At 39.7% G+C, this 23232-nt stretch overlaps 2 protein-coding genes and 1 non-coding gene across 7 annotated transcripts in view; all 3 read right to left on the reverse strand.

Annotated features, from left to right (window-relative positions):
* Positions 1-23232, reverse strand: part of ZNF169 (zinc finger protein 169) — a 102201-nt gene that overhangs the window by 50901 nt on the left and 28068 nt on the right. The window contains exon 3 of one of the 3 annotated variants that reach the window (XM_032477387.1): positions 3243-3372. In XM_032477387.1, coding sequence (XP_032333278.1) covers positions 3243-3270 — 28 coding nt within the window. In that variant the 5' untranslated portion in view covers positions 3271-3372. Of the gene's footprint in view, positions 1-3242; positions 3373-4409; positions 4512-23232 lie in introns of those variants that run through there. The other 2 variants (XM_032477388.1, XM_032477396.1) reach the window with 2 other exon arrangements.
* LOC102524456 (hippocampus abundant transcript-like protein 1) overlaps positions 3620-23232 on the reverse strand; it is a 68224-nt gene continuing 48611 nt past the window's right edge. Inside the window, exons 5-9 of one of the 3 annotated variants that reach the window (XM_032477397.1) lie at positions 22306-22420; positions 16824-17042; positions 15195-15485; positions 14970-15086; positions 3620-4613 (exon numbers count right to left, since the gene is read on the reverse strand). In XM_032477397.1, coding sequence (XP_032333288.1) covers positions 15423-15485; positions 16824-17042; positions 22306-22420 — 397 coding nt within the window. In that variant the 3' untranslated portion in view covers positions 3620-4613; positions 14970-15086; positions 15195-15422. Of the gene's footprint in view, positions 4614-13362; positions 13829-14316; positions 14832-14969; positions 15087-15194; positions 15486-16823; positions 17043-22305; positions 22421-23232 lie in introns of those variants that run through there. The other 2 variants (XM_032477398.1, XM_032477399.1) reach the window with 2 other exon arrangements.
* Positions 15927-16033, reverse strand: LOC116663432. The gene has a single exon (XR_004319687.1). It is a non-coding gene; the product is annotated as a U6 spliceosomal RNA (small nuclear RNA).

The following is a 23232-nucleotide window of genomic DNA, read 5'->3' on the forward strand; positions in this document are numbered from 1 at the left end:
AAATGACCAACAGGTATATGAAAAGGTCTCAACATCACTAATCATCAGGGAAATGCACAATGAGATATCACCTATGGAGATAATGCAAGTGTCCATCCATGGATAAGTGAATAAATAACATGTGACTGATATGTGTGTATATACATACACACACAATGGAATATTACTCAGCCTTAAAAAAAATCCTGCCATTTGCAATAACATGTTTGAACTTGGAGGACATTATGCTAAGTGAAATATGAAATAAGTCAGACACAGAAAGACAAATACTGCATGATCTCACTATCTAAAAAGTAAAGCTCATAGAAGCTGAGAGTAGGATGGTTATTGCCAGGGACTGGATGGGTTGCGGGGGAAAGAGAGATATTGGTGAATAGTACAATGTTTCAGTTATGCAAGAGAAGTCCTACAGGCATAATACACAGCATGGTGACTATAGTTAACAGTGGTGTTATATACGGGAAATTTGCTAAGAGATTAAATCTTAGGTGTTCATACCACCAAAGAAATGTTAACTATGTGAGGTGATGGATATGTTAATTAACTTGATTGAGGCCACCATTATACAATGTATGTGTGTATTTATTTGTCAGTTATAGTTCAACAAAGCTGGGAAATGAAAAAAGAGAGAGAAAAAGTGACCTCACAATTCCATTTCCCACTAGTTGTGTCTGTCGGATTTGAGATGCCTTCTCTTCTCTGGCTCAGTAGCACCTTGTTCCTTTTGATGGAAATAAGGTGGAAATTTCAGGGAATAAGAGACAGAATCTAGTCAAGGTGGTTTTCATACTTTTGTCCCAATCACAGAGGCTTATATCTTGGGCATCCCCAGCGGCCTGCATCCCTGGGACTGAGAAACATTCCACACCCATTGGCTGAGGTCCCTCATTCACCACTGCTCACACAGTGACTGGAGATTTTTGAAGTTATTGTTCACATCATCTAAAACCAAGACCTGATAAAGAATAGTAATCAATGTTCTAGTATGGAGAGGAGAATGCTGACCCTAGTTTTACTTCCCCAAGGCAGAAATCCTTATCCCATATTGAAATCCAATTACAACGTCCTCTTGCTTTGTTTGGAAATGAAGGATTCTTCCTAACATCATTGAAAAAAATCCGCAAATAATGTTCCTGAACAAGGGTACCTGAGTAAAGAATTTGCAAAGTATCCTGCCTCAGGATACAACACAGAATTGGTGCGATGAGAACCTACCTTACTGGAATAATGGCTGTACCTCTACTGGTCTCAACTGCCCCCGTGAAAGAAAAATTGTTGTATGGTATGGTAGTGACTAGTTGCTCAGGCCACAAGTGGGATTTTCTTAGCTTCCTTCATAATACAACCTCTCACCAGTGAATTGCCAAGCTTCCTGGCACAAGTAGGAGGCAGAGGAGAGATGAAAAAGTGGACCTGCCATTAAACTGGGATTGGACCTCCGTGTGCTTTCTATGTGGGAAAGATGTGCTGGATTAAAAAGAAGCCTGGCCTTTCCCCAGGGTTCACATCCAACTCTTCCTAAGGTGGCATTGTAACCACCTTGATGAATTAGTAAACCAGACTACCTAGAGATATACTCAAAATTAAAAGCCAAAACAAATCCAAACCTCATCTCATCAATGAGTGTATGTTGACCATGATTTTGGTTATCTGTGCATAGTCATCTTGGGAGATTTAGCCCACAGGTCACTGGAACTAAGTGATGATGTTATTGGAGATTTATTTCCCATCATGAGAAATACCTGTGGACTACTTAGTGCAAAATAACAGAAGGCTAGAATGATATAGCTCTACTAAGCATTTCAAAAGTACAACACATCATCACGTACTCTAACAGAAGAAACAAGCATTTGCCTGAAACTTGCAACAAAAATGCCGTTTTTCTAAATTTCACGATGATTTTTATTTGGGGGTGTGGGGTAGGAGAATGGAGGGTGGATTAGGACCTTTACTGTCTATGCTGTATATTTCTGTGATATTGGGACATTTTAATGAAGACCATGTAGCACCTTTACAATTAAGCAATTATAACAAGAATCACTTGATAAATATTGTTTCACATTATAAATGCTGCATCAACCCTTGTTAAAAACAAGAGAGGGAAATATTTTTGTAAGGAAAGCAGATTTTGATAAACTCGGTGCCTGTTCTCTTTAAAGGACCACAAGTTGCCTGTGACAAGCTAGCTTGGGAGATGCTTTCTTCTAGTAAATTCCATCTGCTTTCTCCTTCTGTGACCCACTTTCTAATGAGCTACTTTAGTTGGCCTGTCCCAGGGTTCACTCACAGCTCTTCCTAAATAATCTCAAAGTCATTTTGCTGGAGCAAGTGGTATTTTCTAGGCAGCTCTCACCAAAGAGCAGCATAGTAATTAACAGGCTTCAGGTCTGGAGGCATCAAGGTCACATTTCTGGCAAAGGATTTATGTGCCACATGAGATAGTGATGTTGAAATTTGCTCTCTTAGAAGATTTTGTCCTCATAGCAGAAGAACTCAGCACACTCATAAATATTTATTTCTCGTTCTCTGAGAACTCTTAAGGGCTTCGGGATCTCCTTGCAGCAAAATGAAGGTCTGTTTTTTGTAAAACTGTAAAGCTGGGTTTTCAGGGTTTTCAGGGTGTGCCCTTTCATCTCACGTATTTCATTTGGAACTAAAGTCAGTTACACGCTACAGTCAACCCTCCTCATCTAGGGATCCCACATCCGCAGATTCAACCAACCATGGATGGAAAATATTTGGAAAAAAATTTCCAGAAAGTTCCAACAAGCAAAACTTGAATCACATGAGGGCAACTACTTACATTACATTGTATTAACAGCTATTGACACAGAATTACATTGTATTAGGTATTATAGTTAAACTAGAGGAGATAAATTATATGGAAGGATGTTCATAGCTTATATGCAAATACTCTGCCATTTTATATAAGGGACCTGAGGATCCATGGATTGTGATATTTCCTGGGGTCCTGGAACCAATCCCCTGAGGATACTGAAGGATGACTGTCTATTCCAGAAAAGGTGGATCTGTAATTCAGCCTGCACATTTAGTATGAAAACTGACTCCTAAGTTTGCACAGTGTTAGTGACTAGAAAAGGGATATCATTCCACACCAGGAAATACAGAGTGGGGTTCTGATGTCCTCCAGGGTTAGTGCTACTTGCAGAAGGGGAGATGTTAACTTTAGACTGTAACATCTAGGTGTTTTAAATGAAGTGTCCGAATGTCCAGAAATATACATAGAGCTTCCTGCTGTGCTCTTCTCATGATGCCTCTTTCTGATGTGTCTCATTTGATACTTTAGGAGTTCGTGATGATTGTTGCCTTTGGTTTGGAGTTCATCATTTGAATCTGATCTGCTGGCTGCTGCTGTGGGTACAGAGGATGGCAAGGAAGACTGAGGTTTGCTCCCAAACCCTTCTGTGTGATGGGTGAGTATCAAAGTCCAAATTCGGATTTATGACACACATCTTCTTTTCCTTCTGTCTCCTGTGTTGCCACATTTAATGAATAACCAAAGCTAACATCCAGGCACTCTTGTGTTTGCCAGGCACTCTTGTGGATTTTTTTTAAACATTTTTTATTGAGTTATAGTCATTTTACAATGTTCTGTCAATTTCCAGTGTAGAACACAATTTTTCAGTTATAGATGAACATACATATATTCATTGTCACTTTTTTTTTTTTTTTTTTTTGCTGTGAGGGCACGCTTATGTTTTGAAAGTGCTGACTCATTTACTCTTCATCACAACACTGAGAGGTAGGTATTTTTATTATTCCTGTTTTATAGATGAAGAAACTGGAGCAGAGAGGAGGGAAGTAAGTTGCTAAAAGTCACTCAGGCAGTAAATGGTGGAGCTGGGATTGGAGCCAGATCGTCTCAATCTAGAACACCCACTTGTATCAAATTAAATTGCACTGAAATAAGTGGTTCTTAAGTGTTGCCCTGAATTTGGGAAGCACTGATTTCAGTAAATATAAAACCCCTTCCTGCTGTATAGTGTAAGCAATATTCTTTTATGGTCTTGGTCAGCTGAATGTGTAGCCATGTATTAGTCTTGGTAAATCATGTTGACTAGCATGCTATAAGAATAATTACAAGTTGGAAGGGTACAGCTCAGTGTTGGAGCACACGCATAGCATGCATGAGATCCTGGGTTCAATCCCCAATACCTCCATTAAAGAGAAAAAAAAAAAGAAAGAAAAAACTCTTTAAAAACAGATAAAAATATATCATAAAATTGAAAACCCTAGTCAATTACACCTCAGTTTTTTAAATTAATTTAATTTTCTTAAGTAAGTTGCCTACATCATGGCCCTTTGTCCCTAAATATTTCAGTGTGGATTTCCTAGAATAAGGATATTATTTTATACAATCGTCCATAAACTGGACACTAATACGATACCTGATCTCAACCTCTGCTGGTATTCTGGTTTTGCCAGTTGACCCCATAATGTCCTTGACAGCACTTCTTCACCTCTAGTGCAGGGTCCGGTCTGGGGTTACCTGCTGCATTTAGTCCTCATTGCTCTTCAGTCTCCTCTCATCCCGAACAGTTCTTCAGCCTTTCCTTCTTTTTTAAGACATCAACATTTTTGAAGAATTTGGCCTATTATTAAAAAATAGAGTGTTAGTCCTTTGGGGGAAAAAAAGAAAGAAAACCCTGCTGTCACTGTTGTTGGCGGTGTTGTTATTTACTGGCTACATTTGGGTTTCTTGCTCTTTTTTCTTTCCCCCTTTTTTGGCAGCCATTCAAATCCAAAGGCCAAAAGTCCTTGGCCAGGCTTCCTTGTTTCAGCTATTCCCAGTCTGAGAAAGTGGGGGTTTTATTTACAAGCTAGTTCAGACTAGCTGCTTCATCAACAGCAAGTTTTCCATTTGGTTTCAGAATTCAGGAATTGTTTTCTTTTTAATTTTTCATTATTATTCGGGGGGGGCAGTAGGTAATTAAGTTTATTTATTTATGCATTTATTTAATGGCAGTCCTGGGGATTGAAGCCAGGACCTCATGCGTGCTAGCACACTCTACCACGGAACTATACCCTCCCTGCCCCAGGAATTTTTGAGTAATCTTTTGTTTCCTCCTTTGCTCCTTTAATTCCTTAAGGAGGAAGTGGAACTATCCCATCCCCAGGCACTGCTAAGAAGAAAGACTCTTTTGTTCCAGCCTTTACTGCAGGGCTGTGTGAGTGGAGCAGTGTCCTGGGTGTGGGGAGGCAGGTGGGCACCTCACACTTTCGCTGGCACTCAGGTGATTTCATACGGTGCACATTTCAAAAGAGTCACCATCCATTCAACCAAACATCATGGAAATGTGGCTGTGAGTGAGGTACTGGAATTACAACAATGAATCTGGTAAAACTGTAAGTTAAATCAATCTTAAAATACCTTGTCTGGCCTTCACCAAGCAACCTATTTTGTTCTGTCCAGCTGTCTTTCTTCTGCTAGACCAGGGCTCTACTTCTTTTTGGAAGCCCTTATACTAAGATATCGAGGAAAGTGGGTAGAAACCCCCAGCCTCCCTGTGGGTCCATCCAGCCCCAAGGCATATCCAGGGAGATTTTCTCTGGAGATTTTTTCCCTCTTTTTGAGTTCTCTGCTCAAGCAACACCATGAAGCACCGTAACCTGATGTGAAATTACTGCCCAACAGGTACTTCCTGTCCAATAAGGGGCTGGAACAGAACAATGCACAAGGCAGATGGTTTGGCCAAGATTCACTCAGCTTCTCCAAACTACAGCCAGTTCACAGATGACGGCAGGAATGTTCCATCCCAGACTTTGGTTTTATTCCAATACCAGAGGTGATGCCAAGGTGTTTCTGGCTTCTGAGCTAAACAGCAGGTTCTTTCCCAGATGCCTGCTGCTATTCAACAGCTGTTTTCAGCTGTGGGTGCATCAGCCCATCTCAGTCCTTTCGTCTTTCTCTTCCTGTCTCAGAATCTCATGGGTCTTGGTAGAACACTCATTCTAAAGTCAACGTTATGTCTGTAACTCAGCCACCTTTGGACCTTTCCATGGTGACCTTACAAATTTAGTGTGGTATCGTTTAGCTGTTGTTGGAGTTTACTTAACTCTCCAAGCCTTTTCTTCACTTTGATACATTACCTCTAGTAAATCAACTGCTTTGAAAGAAAATTTCATGGAACAGCATATAATGAATCTTTATTAGAACAGAAACAAGATTTGTGCTTACATTTAGGGTAACTGTGTTTTTCACTCCCTTATTTAATGGACATGTTATGGTCTGATTCATGGTCCAACTAAGTTGATGTCCTAGAGAAACATGTTCAAATATGGCTTTTCAGCATTAGATTAGTAACCTTCACAGAGGAACCAAATGTCACAAGGAACCAAGTGTCACCTGTCTGAAGGTAGCAGACTGTCACTGATGACTTTTGAAGACCTTTCTAGGCCTGCTTAAGAGGTCTGTAGAAGTGAGTGGTGTCACAGGTCAAGTGAACAAGTACAGTGTAAAGTGAACCCTGCAGTTTCCTTGTTCAACCTGCGCAAAATGGCAAGGAAAGTCTCTCTCTCATCTGTCCATGACAACTATTCTGAATTTGGAAATGTGGCTATCTTCAGATTCCATGTATCTGTAAGATTTGATTACTCTGAACATGCCAGGTACACACCCAAACATTTTTAGGTTTGAACCTTCAAGAAACTGTCGATGGAAATAAAATGCACATCCTAAAAGTTGAGAGTTATGTTTTATTCAGAGGACTTCCTGAGGACTTGAGCCCGGACACAGCCTCTCAGATCACTCCAAGACTGTTCCAAAGTGGCAAAGTAGAAGCCAGGATATATAGGAGTTTTTGCAAAGACCAGGCAGTAGGAACATCAAGACTGTCGATTGAAGAAAACCAGATATCTCAAGCGAAGGAATTTAGTACTGTTCTATGTATGGAAAAGTTCAAAGGTCTGGGCTCATTGAAATCATTCCGTTGACATACACCGTAGCTGTCTAGGGCCAGCATCCTGTTCTTCCACATCCTGAGCTCCCTCAGGGGGGCACAATTGGGAGTAGCTGCAGAGGCCAGGCTGCCTGCTTATCTGCACCCTGAGTTCCCTCTGCTCACTGTGGTGGTGGTGGTGGTGGCTGATGACTTGATGGCTGCAGCATTCTGATATTGCTGGAAATATTTTTGTTTTGTTTTGTTTTGTTTTGTTTTGAATTTTTATTCAAGTGTCGTTGGTTTACAATGTTGGTATCAGATGTATAGCAAAGTGATTCAGTTTTACATACACATATATATATTTTTTCTTTTCAGACTCTTTTCCTTTCTATGTTATTACAAGAAATTGAATATAATTCTTTGTGCTGTATAGTAGGTCCTTATGGTTTATCTATTTTGTATGTAGTAACATGTGTCTGTTGGTCCCCAGCACCTAATTTCTCCCTCCCCACCCTTTCCCTTTGGTAACCATAGTTTGTTTTCTATGTCCATGAGTCTGTTTTTGGTTTGTAATAGAATTTATACTTTTTAAATTAGATTCCACATATAAGTGATCTCATATAATTTGTTTTCCTGTGTCTAACTTACTTTACTTAATGTGATGTTCTCTAGGTCCATCCATGTTGCTGCTGTGAATGAAAAATCCTGCAAACCGTATCAGTAAACAAAGAATCCTGAAGCCATCAAGTCATCAGCGGCTGCCACCATCCTCTAGTGAACACAAGCCTGCAGCCCAGCCTCTGCAGCCACTCACAATGGTGCCCTCTGAGGGGACTCAGAAGTAAGAAAGGACAGGACACTGGCCCTAGACAGCTAGGTGCTTGTCAAAAGAATGAATTCAATGAGCCCAAATGTTTGCTCCCTCCCATACATAGAAAAGCGCTAAATTCTTTAACTTGAAATATCTGGTCTTCAGTTAACAAGTAATCTTTTAATGTTCTAACTATCTGGTCTTTGTTGTAAAACTCCTATATATCCTAGCTCCTCCCCTGCCTCTTTGGAGCAGTCCCTCAGAGCCATCTGAGGGGCTGTCATCCCAGGCTGAGTCCTCAGAATTATCTACCAAATAAAACATAATTCTCAATTTTTAGGTTGTGCATTTATTTCAGTTGACACTGCAAATGGCATGATTTCATTCTTTGTTTTACCACTGAGTAGTATTCCATTGCATATACATACCATATCTTCTTTATCCAGTCATCTGTTGGTGGACATTTAGGTTGTTTTCATGTCTTCCCTATTGTAAACAGTGCTGCTGTGAACATTAGGGTGCATGTGTCTTTTTGAATTAGAGTTGTCTCCAGATATCTGCCCAGTAGTGGGATTGTTGGATCATATGGTAAGTTTATTTTTAGTTTTTTAAGGCACTTAATTCTTTCTTGATCAGTTTGGCTTTACAGACCTTAGAATAATGTCTGGATCTTATGTGCTGTCCTGATAGCATTACCTTTTGTCCCTTCCCTGTCTTCCCTCTTCTAGAACACTATGTGCAACAGCTCTAATAGCCATTTGTGGGGTTGTTGCTGTTATTGCCTGGCATCCATTCCCCTCCAGTGGAAGAATACTTTTGGTTTGGGATACTAAATATTTCCTAGTAACAGTCAAGTGTTTGACTAGTGTCCACTCCACTCCAAATTATGGCCTTGAATCCTAAGTGACTGGCCAGTCAACAAATTTTATTCTTCTGGCCAGTTCAGAGGTTGGAAATAACCCAGTCACAGTTAATGAGACATGAAGAGATGTTTACTGAGATTTCTGAAGCATAGATGTTTTCTCTCTTCCCATGACTGATACAGTGTGAGGCTGCAAGGTTTGGAACTCCATGGAAACTTGCTGTCACCAGAGGAGAGCCCTGGGCTGCTACTGGGTCTCTTTGGACAGTTCAGGGATGAAATGGGTACGACTGATGGTTGAGCAAAGGTGCAGAGAGCTGAGTGTTTGTAACCTCCTTGGAATTGCTCCATTAAGCCTCTCCTGGGTTCAAAATTTCCTTTGAATCTTCATTAATATGAGACAATAATTTCCTTTTACAGTTTTAAGCTAGTTTGAGTGGGAATTTCTATACTGTGTAACTGAAAAAAATCAATTTAACATGTAAGAATTTCCAAAGACATCAGCAATGTTTTGATTTTTTATATTTTTGGAGAATGATGATTGGGATGGAGTAGAGATTAAGATAGGGGTTAAGAATCAAGTTATGGTCTGTGGAATATTCACCCTCAGAAGGACAATTGTCTTACCACCATTTTGGAGAATGAGTAGCTTTTACCACTTCCAAATGGGAATGGCTGGCAATGTTTTTCATTCACAAAAGGATACAGAAAAGTTTGTGGGAATCTGGCTGTGCTTCTGCGTGGGAAATGCTTTCTGTAAGCCCCTCAGTGTTGTTCTTTCCAACAGGAAACATACAGAAGCTACTACATTGTCAGCTAGTGGACCGCGTGTAGTATTGGACCCTGTAAACCAACTGATAGCATTTGGACACAAGTCGATACAGGTCCCACAGGCTAATTCCCAGAGATTTTAGAACTTCCCCTCCTGAACAGCTACCCTCTCTTCCCCTGCACTCTAGCCAGAATCAGAGCATTGCAAAATATTGTTGATTTAAGAAATCATAAAATCATTATATACTTGTGTTTGAAAAACATAGTTTAAATAACTAACTCAAAGGGAGAAAAGTATCTGTTCAGTTTGTTTTTTCTTTTTTAATTAGGTGCTTTCTTACAACCATATTGATTTACCTTTCCTTGATTTGGGGAGTTTGCTTTGAAAACTTGTAAAAGCTTCTCTTGAATTTCAAAATTCTTCCTTATACCTATGCATTCAATGTCCATCTCTCCCCTGAGATAGTGTTGCAATAACATTTCTATAGCTGTGGACATTAATCACTGCATTTTGATTTGAAGAGTCAAGCATATTTGGCAATGGCTACGGGAGCTTCCCCTTCATTTACCTGGATGGCCCGCTTTCTGGTTTCTCTACAAACACAAGTGGCTCACTCAGTTACCTCCATACAGAGAATGTGTGAAATAACCTCAGAGACTGACTTCACACTCACTCCTTTTTCTAGCTTTCATTAATGACCTACCTAAAAACTACAAATAGTACCAAAGCCTGGTACTTAGATCATGATAATGAGCCTGATGTGTCGGGGAACCAATAAATTATTCCTAACAGTGACTTTTTGGATTCCTAAGTGACTCTAAAGACATGTATCACAGCCGTATTTTTCAGTCTTGTGGTGCCTCTCAGGGAGGCAGAAAATACCAACCTGTTATTAATCTTGGATCTGTAGTTGATGCTAAGTGTAAGTTGATTTTTATTGCTATTTTAATAGTTTTCCTTCAGTGTAATATTCCCACAAGACAACAAGAGACAAACCACAGCACAGGTATTTCCCACATGAACTGAGCCTGCATGCCTTTGACACGAGATATTGGTCACTCAGGAAAATGCCAGCAAGTGTACTTTTTAAATGAGAAAAAATAACCAGCTTCTTCCTTGGCTAAAACAAAAATCAAAGTTTTTTATTAAAATCAACCACACAGCCAAGGCCACTCTAATAGATCTGTGAGTTCATCTTATTAAGAGGCAACTTCAGCTGCTAATGTGTTCAAACATTGTATCAGGGGTTCCCAGAACTGCCAGTGGCTTCTAAACTGAAGATTTAAGACCCTCCTTTTCTACTTCCCTGACTTCTCCATCTCTTGTTCTTTCTAAGAGACACACTCCTTTTTTTTTTTTATTGAAGTACAGTCAGTTTACAATGTGTCAATTTCTGATGCACAGTATAATGTTCCAGTCATACATAAACATACATGTATTCCTTTTAATATTCTTTTTCATTATAGTTTACTACAAGATACTGAGTATAGTTCCCTATGCTATACAGTAGGTCCTTGTTGTTTATCTATTTTATATACAGTAGTGTGTATCTGCAAATCTCAAACTCCCAATTTATTCCTCCCTGTCCCCTTTCCCCCTGGAAACCACAAGTTTGTCCTCTATGTCTGTGAGTTTGTTTCTATTTTGTAAATGAGATCATTTTTGTCTTTTTGTTATTGAAGAGACACACTCTTCAGTTGCACCATTTTCTACACCATCCAATGTCTTCTATGCTTTAGTAGAAATTATGTTCTCTGGGTTATTTCCTGTCAGTCAAATACTCTTCTGCTACTTCTCTTTTAAGTGTTCAAACTCCTTTGGTGCATATAGTTCCTTCCATATGATTAATTGGACCATCTGAGGACAATTAAACCCTGTTGGGCTGATTGATCACAGAAAATTAAAGCCATTTCAATCCCTTTAGTTAATAATAGCAGATTTTTTTTTGAGACTTGCTTGATAAGCACTGCCCTAGCACTCTATAAATGTTGTCTTATTTAATCCCACATGAGAATTACAATAACCTATTCAAAATGAGGAAGTACAATAAGGCTTAAGAAACTTGTCTAAAGTTAGAAAGAGATGAAAGAACCAGGACTTCACTCTAGAAAAATATACCTACCTGCTGAGCTGTTTTTACTCATAGCAATTCTGAAGCCAAATGTGTGTGTTGGGGGAGTTTCTCACACCAACCAATTCTCCAACGTTCCAGATACCAACTGGGCATTCAACAATTCAGTGCTCTTCTGACACTAACAATGGGCATTAGTACAGACCCCACAGATTAAGGGCTTAGTCCCCCCAGGACTCCCCCTTCCCTGACTTCAGATGCCAACCACAAGGAGATGCCAAGACTACACATACTTCTGCCTGGCTGACTAAAATTTGAGGGGTCCTGATGACCTCCCCCACCTCACTGGAAGGACACAGCACTCAAGAAAGTGCTATACATTATAGTATATCATATATATAATATGTTTAAACTATAGTATACTGTACTGTTAGTTTATTATAAAAAGCTAAAATCCAAGAACAGCTAAATGGAAGAGAGCTTCAAGCAAGATATTTGGGGCAAAGGAAAGGCTAACAAGGGCTTCCATGCCTCTCCAGACAGACCACTGTCCCAGCATCTCAGTGTGTTTGGCCGCAGATGCTCTCTAGACCCCATGGTTTAGAGATTTTCATGAAGATTTTATCACACAGGCACAGCTGATTGAATCATTGTCTGTTGGTGAATGAACTTAGTCTCTTGGCTCTTTTCCCTTCCGAGGGGTCCAGGGTGGGGCTGAAAATTCTAACTCTGTAACTGTGCCTTTGTCTTTCGGGTAACCAGCCCTCCTCTAGAAGCCATCCAGGGACCCCCAGCTACTGATCATCTCATTAGCACACAAAAGGCACTTCTCACTCCAGAGATCCCAAGGGTTTTAGGAGCTGTGTGCAAGGAATCTAGGACAATGACCAAGTGTCTAGTTCCCAGAGCACCACACCACCCAACTGTGAGAAAGTTGCTCTTTCTGTTCATTAGGATTTTTACACTCAATTGAATTAACATCATCCATTGACGTCAACTTATGGTATGCCACATTTTTTTACACTAATCATTTGTAATCTGAAATCTGTAAACGAGAAGCCAGACTTCACAAAACAACAGTAATCACAGTATTAGCCTTGTCTGTCAGCCTTATTATTTTACCTAAATCGGGTTACCTGTTGCTGCTCTGTAACAGCAATGAAGAAGAAATTAAGCTCTAAAGTAGACTTACTTGCCTTGTATATGATACTCTTGAGCAATGTTACCATGAGGTTCCCTGGGTATTTCCTAATTGGATGCATCAACAGTGTAAGTGAGATCACTCCCACAGATGCCTTCAAATAGTTGTTCATGGTCGTAGACCACTGGAGACTTATTTAGGCAATTGTTGACCTGGTGCACAAATTTGAACTTATAATGAAGCTTGGTTAGCTGAGACAGCCTGACTCTATAGTGGATGTCCTTAGAGGGAAATGAATAACTGAAGATTATTTCCCACTCCTTCCATAAACTTCAATGGAGCACTATGATAATGATATATCGTACTAATATTCTGTGCTATCAAATGTTATAGAAGAAAATTCATTCAGAGCATTTAGTACATGCCAGACATAATCTTAGGTGCAAAGGATGCAAAGATGAATAAAACATGATCCCTGCCTATAAGAGGACAGTCTCCTGTGTCCTGTGCCCTTAGAGATGGGCAAAACTGGAAGGAAGGAAACTCCTTGTGTTGATACAGAGCAAAGGTGATGGAGGTAGAAGTAGTCATGGAAGAAAGGATACAGAATATTATGACTGTATGAGACAGAGGTGAAAGATATCCTGGGTTTTGAGCTCAGCCATCCAACAAACATTTTTACAAAATCCACCATGTTGAAACGTGGCTCTGGATGCTGAGGGCGGTGCTGTTGTTGCACTAAGTGGGCAGGGTCCTCCTTCCTGTAGAGCTGGTCAACTGAAATAAAATGCACAACCTAAAAGTTAAGAGTTATGTTTTATTTGGTGGACTTCCTGAGGACTTAAGCCCAAGACACATCCTCTCAGATCACTGTTCTCAGAGGCTGTTCCAAAGGGGCAAGGTAGAAGCCAGGATATATAGGAGTTTTTGCAACAAAGACCAGGTAGTCAGAACATGAAAATACTGTCAATTAAAGAAGACCAGATATCTCAAGTGAAGGAATTTAGCGCTGTTCTATGTATGGGAAGGTTCAAAGGCCTGGGTTCATTGAAATCATTCCTTTGATATGCACCTAGCTACCTAGGGCCAGTATTATTCTTCCACATCCTCAGTTCCCTCAGGGGGCACCGCTGGGGTTGGCTGGAGAGGCCAGACTCCATCCTAAGTTCCTTCTGCTCACTGTCAGGGGTGGTGGTAGTTCCTGATGACTTGATGGCCACAGCATCCTCCATTTATTGATACGGCTGGCAATCTTTTTTTATTCCTAGACTAATATTTCAGTGGACAGAGAAAAATAATACACAAATACATATTTTTTTAAAAAAACAAGATAGGTGAAAAGGCCAAGATGGCACAGTAGAAGGACACTTGTAGCACATCCTCTCCCACAAATACACCAAGTCTGACATCCATGGACCCACCCAGCCAATCAGAACACCTGCTGAACTTTGACAGAACATCGCCTTCTTCAAAAGACAAAATACGCCATGAATCTGGTAGGAGAAAAGGCAAAGAGAAGGAAGAAAAAGCAAAATAGTGTGGGACTGGTCCCGCAGGGAAGGAGCGGCAAAGGAGAAACAGCACTCAAGGATATTTCAGGAAGGACAAATCAGACATCCTTCTTTGCTAAAGTAAATCTCAGCAAAACGTAACCAGGACATCTAACTTTGAGCAATGATGTGATATCATGTGGTATTTTTCTTTCTCTGCCTACTTACTTCACTTAGTATGACAATCTCCAGGTCCATCCACATTGCTGTAAATGGCATTATTTTACTCATTCTTATGGCTGAATAGTATTCCATTGTATATACATTCCACAAAGAGAAAAAAATAAAATAAAAAAAGAACCAAACTTATCCCTGATTTACACCGGAAAGTCTCCAAGAGTACTTCAGAGGACTTTTCATAACCAGCACAGCTCTCGGCACGTAACAGGCATTCAATATGTATTCCTGACAGGAGTGGTTCAGCTCTGATGCCCCTGGCAGGTTGCAATTCAAGTTCCCTGTGAATGTCACCAGGGCCCTATGGAAGGGAAACCAGAAGTGCACGGGAGAAAGATGCTGGGAAATGTAGTCCAGCCTCGCCAAGAATACAAAACTGGTTCCAGTCTGTAGCCTCAAAGGTTAAGAAAGATCAGCTGAAGCTATTAGTCCTGGGGTTAGTAAATTACAACTCCAAGAAAATGTGGGCTCTTTCAGTAACTTACCAAGCCCAGGCATATCATGGATAAAGTCTGATAGGAAGGTTTTGTAAAGTTATTCCTTTGCTGGAAAAGAAGAGAGCCATTGGAGGAAAGGGATTTGTTTGTTTGTTTCTTCCACACCAGCTTTCTCCATTTCTCCCAGCCACTGCCTCCTGCCTTTGAAAGCTTTCATGCTGCGCATTCCTGCATTGACCATCTTACCGCCATAAAAACGACATGCCACATGCTGGGGTTGGCAGAGTAGAAAGACGGAAAGAGCCTAGGCCTTGTCGAGATGGCTGAGCAGCTGGACCAGTCCTGGCTTTTCAACTGCAGACTCTGTGAGATAACCAAGTGTGTTTAGAATTCAGCCTCTGTAAACCAAGCATCCTGTTACTTGCAGCGAAAGCCCCACCTAGCTTAGAGACCCCCCTTAATCTTACTTACCAGATCCATGCCTCAAGGAACTTCAATGCAGATTTTGACTTCAACAGTTCTAAAAGCTGGGCTCAATTCTTCCTCAAGATTGTTGTTTGTTTTCTTTTTTCAATAAAAAGGTTGCTTCAAAAGTTCTGTATTTGATATATGCATTTGTTAAGACATTTCCTATATAAGCTGCATCGTATTTATCACAGAGGGAAGCACCACTCTGTAGTGATACGACGGGCAGAGTCATCAGGCGTGCTGCATAATGTAACAGTCGATTCCCAGCAGATGATCAGTTCTTATACGGAATAACTAGAATACATAAAGTTTAAACGGTCATGAAATAAGATCACGTATCTAGCCATACCAACTTTGCATAGACAAGAAAACATACACGTAGATAAGTTATATCCCACTTTTAAACAATTAAATCAGAGCAGACCAATTCAAGACAAACTGTATCGTACCAACCAAGCAAACCCGCAGGGTTGACAAAGATAAGGCTTGCCAATTTATACTAACTCTTTGCAGAAAAAGTTTCATGGTTCGTTTTCTCACAGCTGGTATAATAAAGATTAAAAACTCTGAATAAGAGGGAGGAGGTGATTTCCATCTGTGGTCATTACCTGATCCCGCTGATTTCAGCTGCCAAGACCAACTCCATAGGGCACATTTTCTTTATCTTTAAAAATCATTTATTATAGAATATTGCAAACCCAGAGAAGAGTAGAGAAAATAATATAACATCCATCCATGTATATGGAACGCTTCACAAATTTGTGCGTCATCCTTGCACGGGGGCCATGCTAAGCTTTTCTGTATCATTCTGATTTTAGTATATCTGCTGTCAAAGGGAGCACCACACCTATTTCTTGATATCTGACATCATAGCACAAACAGAAAGAGCAGGGTACCCAGCTCATGCACTGAGGGAACTTTTTAGAAAAGAATTTCTCATGGGTTAGTTTTGTTACATGTGTTTTTCCGAAAAGATAAACTTAGGGGATAAAAAGCAAAAATCAAATCACTGGTTGTATTTTTCTGCACGTATTTCCTTCAAGAACAATTTCAAACCAGATAGAGAGGGAAGATTCTTTTTCTCAGCACTTTTTTTTGTTGTTAATGGAATTCCCCTATGCCAAAAAACAAACAAAATACAAAACAAAGAATCCAATTTGTAAAAGATAAGTTTAAAATCTCTGTTCAAAGTGGGTGTATATTAACAACTTAAAAATAACTACTTCAGTCAGTTCAAATGCATTTAACACTTTTGAATTTAAGTGAATGAAAACAACCACTTCAAATGGCTACATTCATTTTGCTTAAAAAAAAAAAGGGATGAAAACTGTGCAAAAAGAAATAAAAAATCTTCCTTCTCAAGCCTTCGTCAGGAATTAACCAGACAAGAATTTCTTGTCCCTTCCCTTATGATAACCACATGCTGGATTTAAGAAGTATAAATTATATATACTCTTTGGTGTACAGCCTACCTCAGTCCCTTACTTAGCAATTAAATTTTTTCTATTTTTACTGGAGAAAAAAAATGGATCAACAACTGCTAGGATGCTTGAGGCTGCAGAAATGTTCTTTTATTTACATGGCTCAGAAAGACGTATGTAAGAAAGTAAATGTTTTAGTGTTTGTATTTACCGCAAAAGGATCTGCTTGTCTCCACGAAATCTGAGCTCCCCAGGAAAGAGGTCTCATCTTCTCTGGCAGAGATTCTGGAACAGCCAACAAGATGAAGCAGATGTCCAGAAGAGCCACCACTGTGGCCACCAGCACAACGAGGCTGTCTCCGTAACTGGCAGAGAGCAATGCGCCAATAGCTGGGCTGCTGACCAGACTGGCTGCAAATGTGGCTGAGACCTATGGAAAAAGCACACTCTCACCCAGGGTTCCCTATGCTGCAGGTGCACACCTATGTTCCTGTTCTCATCCAGGGTTTCACAGGTGCATACCTAAAGCCATCCTTCCCTTGGCTTTAAAAAGACAAAAGGATTCAGTTGCATACAACTTTTAAGAATGAAAGAGAATTTAAGTAATTTTGTTTTAAGGATTTGTTCACAATTAACTAATTGGAGATATTCTAGAAAGCTATGAGTGAAAAAGAGGAGGATCCTATTAGAAATAAAAACTGTTAAACCTTCCCCATAAATAAACATACACGCTTTAGTCTAACTGGGGAATGGGGATGTAGAGAGAAAGGTATAAAAAACATTTCTGCAGGGCTGATGATAAATGTCTACAAATAACTCAGGGACTGTGCAAGTTTAACTTCATAATTTCATCTTCCAAAAACATGTACTATCTTCACCATTTCATCCTTTTGGTGACCACTTTACTAGCACCAAGATGGGGAAAAAAATCCCTGACAGTCTTAGAAAAGGCTATAAAAAAATTTCAAAAAAAAAAAATCTGTTTAGAGAGACATCGGAGCTTTTTAATGAGAGGCCCCTGGGCTGGGGATCTCCTTCATGCTGTCACCCCCAACCTCCACCTAATAGCAGAGACCACACAGCCAACTGACCACACCTGCAACTGGAATCCATGTGGAGCTGCTTCACTCTTTCCCACGAGCAGGTCGAATGCTCCCTTTATTTTGGACTGTAATCTGAATGTTCCTAAGCTGAAATGGACAGTCTCCAATGGGTGTCAAAAGCACATTTATAAGTGGTCATCTAAACTTCTAATGGTTTTTAATAGAAACTACAGAAAGCATTATGATTGAAATGATGATTCCTGGCTAGCCAATGCCATTCTTCATTCATCCGTTACGTGCCGCCCCCACAATGTAAAAATACAATGTATCTGAAATTAGTATTAAACCAAAAATACTATAAAAAACCAAAAGTTAAAAAAATTTTTTTCTGGGGATAAAGTGGGGTTATAGAGAATTTTAATTTGGGGAATGGGAATTCCTTGGTTCAGTATTTATTGAGTGCTTACTATGTGCCAGATAATTAAGAAGACAGAGCTCCTGCCCTTTGGGTTTTTTCAAGTTATCTAAGAAGATCAAGGCAATCACGTAAGTACATGATGAACTGCAATGTCATGCAAACAACTTTGGGAGCACTGTCACAGTATCCTTAAGTTCTAGGGGAGCATGGCTGTGGCGTCCTCAATGTGCCATGGCAGTACTGCTGCGGGGTCCTCAGGTGCTAATACTAACAATATCATATCTGCACGAAATGAGTCATCCATTCATTTACTCGTAAGAGTATTCCCTTATCTTAATCCTTATCAAATGACTATGTACACTGAGAAAACACTCTATGACTCAATGTACAAATAAAGAAGTAATGTCTTAAGTGCACATAGATGACAAGGACTAGAAGCCTTTTTTCAATCTCTGAAATTAATCTTTCTCACTAAAATGCACAGTCAGCCTTAAAGCTTCTAAATTTCAGCTGAAGCTGCTTTTTGTAATTCCACAGCATTCCAAGTGCAAACGACCTAAAGATCATGGAGTAGACAGAAGAAAACACTCAATCATTTATTTCATTGCAGATCAAAAAGACATTATGGAGTCAAAAAGACTCTACTATCATAATTCTGTTCTATACAATTGGACATTTTCTAAGATAAAGATTGTTCAGTAACTCAAGATTTGGTCATTAAGAGCAATGAAATTAAGTTATTATCTATATAACAATAATTTAATATATAAAAACACACTTGATACTTCAGTTTTGAGTAGAAAATGACTGCCTTCTACTACACTCCCCTACAAATTCAAAGGGGTTACAGTAACTGCTTCAGATGCAAAGGAGAAAGAATGACTTGATTATGAGATTCATGTTCATTAATAAATGATGCACTCCAAACCATGGTAAACTTTTAAATTCATCTTTCCCATCCATGTAACGTACCCTGCAATACTGCTCTGAGGAAGAAGTGCCCTATTTTGTGGTATTTCTGTAATTCAAATATTTGTAAATTGCCACAGAGAAAACCTGAAACTACCAAAAGCAGAAACGAAACCTTGATGAGACTCTAAGTCTTGCAAAACAGAGGAAGAAATGTGCACTATAATTTACAAGTCTATGTATCTGAAGAGCTGAAAGGCTCATAACTTAGAAGGTACCGCAGAGCAAATGGTCTCAGACACTGAGGGGCAGGTCCAAACTCCCTTCCTAACACAGCTCCATCTGGATAGGTCCTACGGTGCTCAGGATTTCCTCCAGCCATCCTTCCCTCTGCTAATACCCACCTATAATACCCTCATCTTCCTCCCTCCCTTCTCTTAGTGGTACCCTGAAGTGGGCACAGCACTTGAAAGATTAGTTTAATTTCTTCAAGTACGCAAAAAGTAAAACAGAACTATCACATAAGTATAGCAATAGTGAGAAACCACAAGTTTAGTGGGAAGATCTGTTATTAAAATATATAATAGTGAATATTCTGGGAGCCAATTTAATCACGTGGAATATGGAAATAAAAGTCTTAAATATCAGAAGGGGACAGGGAGCAGCAGCGGTTTCCTAGTCGTTCTATTTCATTAGCTACGTAACTCTCAACTAGCCGATGCTCAATCAATACTTGCTGAATGAATAAATGGTTTTCTGGGCTCTATGACTCCATGGAATTCTATGTAAAATGTTGTGTCTTTCTTAAAACTCAAAGCAGCCAACTTGCTTCGTTTGTGAATTTATCGAAATCCCTCTTTCACTTAACACTCATATGACTCTGAGGAGCAAATCTAAAGGATGACTTCACCACAACAGTCTCAATGAGCGTTAAGTCACTTCATATAGTTTCATTACTGCAGCCACTGAAAGAATGACCACTTTTCTTGGTTTACTGGAGGAGTTTCAGTAAGGAAGGTGTACATAAATATTCTTCAGCAGATCTCAAAATGCTCCTCAGAGTTCCAGCTGGACTTGACTGATGATCTTGTAATTAATTGGCAATAAATCTTCCTATATCTGTAAGAGAGGGAGACTTCAAGCTTTTTTTCTTTTTCTCTTTTCAGTTTTGTCATCTCAACTCCTGACAGTCAGAGGTAAATGTAAAGGTTAATCACTGGCCAAATCCTGAGTCCTGTGAACAAGTCCAGGCAGGCTCACGTGGTGGCTGAGAGGGCACACTTCCGCAGGGAGCTCCTCTCACTAACATCTCTCAACATCCCTGCGAACAGACATCATTGTAACTGCCATTTTACAAATGAAGAACTGAGCAAGAGACAGGGGAACTAAGTCCTGATCCCTCTGGTTCCAGAACTCTCTCTCTGAGATCATTAAGTACTGCTGCTTAGCGCAACAGCTTTGCAAATGATTTTTCTGGTGAAAGCAAGGAACAACAATTAATAAAATTGGAGAAAATGAGCATCTCAATGCGTATTTTCCGCACTGCTGAGAAAAGCCGCCCCAGCAGGATAAACGAGGCTTCGGCACCCCTCAACTCCGCATCCGCCCTTAAGGGCCCACCCTGAACAACCTGCCTTCTCTGAAGCCTTCCTATCTGCTTCTCCCTCTGTCCCTTCCACAGCTCTCTAGAGATGCCCTGTTTTAGGACATGACAAGAGAGACACTGGGTGGAGGAGGGGAAAAAGGGAAGGAAGGAGAGAGCAGGCAGTAGCTAGAGGGCAAGTGGGGTCAAAGGAGGTGTTTTTAAACTGCTGATATCTAAATTCAACAAAGTAATAACTGCTGTTGTGTGCTGTGAAAAGCATTTAACCGACTTACAGGTCCATCACTGATTCATACGATTCAGTCAGTCAACACTGAATTGACTAATTACTATCTTTCAGGAAGTGGCATTTAAAAGAAAGAATGAGACTCAGGGGAGATGTAACCTGAGTTTCTGGCATTCAACCCCCCTCAATCTACTCAACAACTTAGCCAGATCATCTTTCTTCTTCTACCTTCTTACTATAAACATTTGAAACACAGGAAAAGTTGAGAAAACAGCACAATGCACACTGAAGGCAGAATAAGCCACCCCAAAATGTGCCATTTTGGCACGTGGACTGTTTCGAGCTGAAAGCTGGTTAAGACCCAGGAGACGCAGGAAACACTTTTTAACCTTTTCCTTAACAGCCTAAAAGAATTTAGAGAGGCGGCCTACACTGGGAGGAGGGACAACTCCAAAGGTAGCTCCCCAGCAGAATGGCTTACCCGCGGGGCAGGCAGACATCTGTGCACCAGGTGCTTATTTGCTCTTCTCATCTTCCTGTGAACTGTCTTCCTCTCCTTTGGAGCCCCAGGCCCCTACCCTCTTTCCTCCTTAGCTCAGGATGGTTAATTAGCCCCAATTACTTGATTGCCCTTGAGTCTCTCATGTCTTTGTGGGACTCCTATACATACAAAATTAAATGTTTTTCTCCTGTTAATCTGTCCTATGTAAACTTAATTATTATGCTAGCCAAAGAACCTGAAGGGAAAAAGGGGACATTTTTCCTGTACAACACCTACATGCCCCAACAGGTTCACGCATTGAACACATACCCACAAATGCTCACCTGTCGTCTTTTCCCCATGAACCACTTAAGCAGTTCTCAGAGTTGTGAACTCTAAACTAAAGGGCTTCAGGCTGCCATCTTCTACTGGTCTCTCTTCTCCTACATAACCACAATGCCATTATCTTGCCTAAGAAAACTACAAGTGATGTGTCTAATACTCAATTATCCTGTAAAAAGATTTCCTATAACTTTTGTTATGCACTCAACAGTTATCTACTGAATGAATGATTTTTTCCTGCGGTACCATGTCGCAACTTAGTGCCTGAGTCACACAATGAGCAATACAGTAACAATGGATTAACATGGCTGAGGTTCTGTTGCCTCTCCAATGCTGATTAGGTGCCCAGAGACTTACGATCTTAGCACCTGTTTACTGTTTATGGTTCCTCAAGGGATCAGCTAACAAGAAACAAGTTGCAACAATTTTAAAAAAACTTTGCAACTGACAACTCACACATTCCTGCCAATCTTCCAATCCTAAAAGCAGAGAATAAATTACTAGCAATTTCTATCTTATTATTTTTAACTTCTCATAAGTCTCTTTTTAAATTTCAATTGCTTTAGATTTTCTTTTATGTAAGCCAATATTTAACACTTATTTTAAGTCTCAATTTCCAGTGCATTTTTAGTAATTTATTTCTCTGGTTAAAAAACATAATGTTATCTTACCCATCCGTAAGCTGTACTTCGCTCATGCGCCTGGGTGATGTCAGCTACATAGGCAAATATCACAGAGAACGTGACTGAGAAGACTCCAGACATGGAAATCATCGCAAAATACCACCTATAAAAAGATGACTGTAAGTACCCGTAAGAGAGGTAACGTATACATACGTTTATAACCAGAGTCAAGGATACCATGCAAAGACTGTAAACCAAAAAATAAAATTTAAAAATGCATGTATATTTAAAAACAAAAATTGATTATAATAAAATCATAATCATCATGAACAGGAAGAAGTAGAAACATACTAATTCTGTCATTGCTCAAGGGGTGTCAGTATATGCAGTTTAAAAAAATGAAAGAGTAAGGGGTATTCATTAAAGCCATAGTTTTAAAGGTAGCCAGAACAGTAATAAAAACTTTCTAAATTTCCTAGCATTAGCTAAGAAAAAAGGCATAAATACAAAAGCAGAAAATATTTTAAAAATTAATGTAATTAAGACTAAAAATTTCCTTCATATACATAAAAGCTTAAAAAAATCTAGTTAAAATATTAGCAAACACAATCTCAAAGATCAAAAAGTAGGGTTTAATCCTAGGACATAAGGATGTTTCAATATTAGAAATATATTAATATAATTCATCATGGTAACAGATCTAAGGAGAAAGTTCAACTGATCACCATTCATGCAAAAGGCGTCTAATAAAATGTGACATTCAACCCTGATTTAAAAAAGGAAAATCTCTAAACAAAATAGGAGCAAGTATTTTTCAACCCGAAAGCTAGCTTAATACTTGATGATGAAACATTACATTTCCTTTATATACATGAGGAAGACAGGTACACAGTCATCACTTTGACGTAACGTAATTCATCGGTCAAATAAGTAACAGAGGCAGCAGCATGAAAACTGGAAGGGAAGAGCTAACTA

The sequence above is a fragment of the Camelus ferus genome, chromosome 4 (assembly GCF_009834535.1).
Source record: "Camelus ferus isolate YT-003-E chromosome 4, BCGSAC_Cfer_1.0, whole genome shotgun sequence".
NCBI lineage: Eukaryota > Metazoa > Chordata > Mammalia > Artiodactyla > Camelidae > Camelus > Camelus ferus.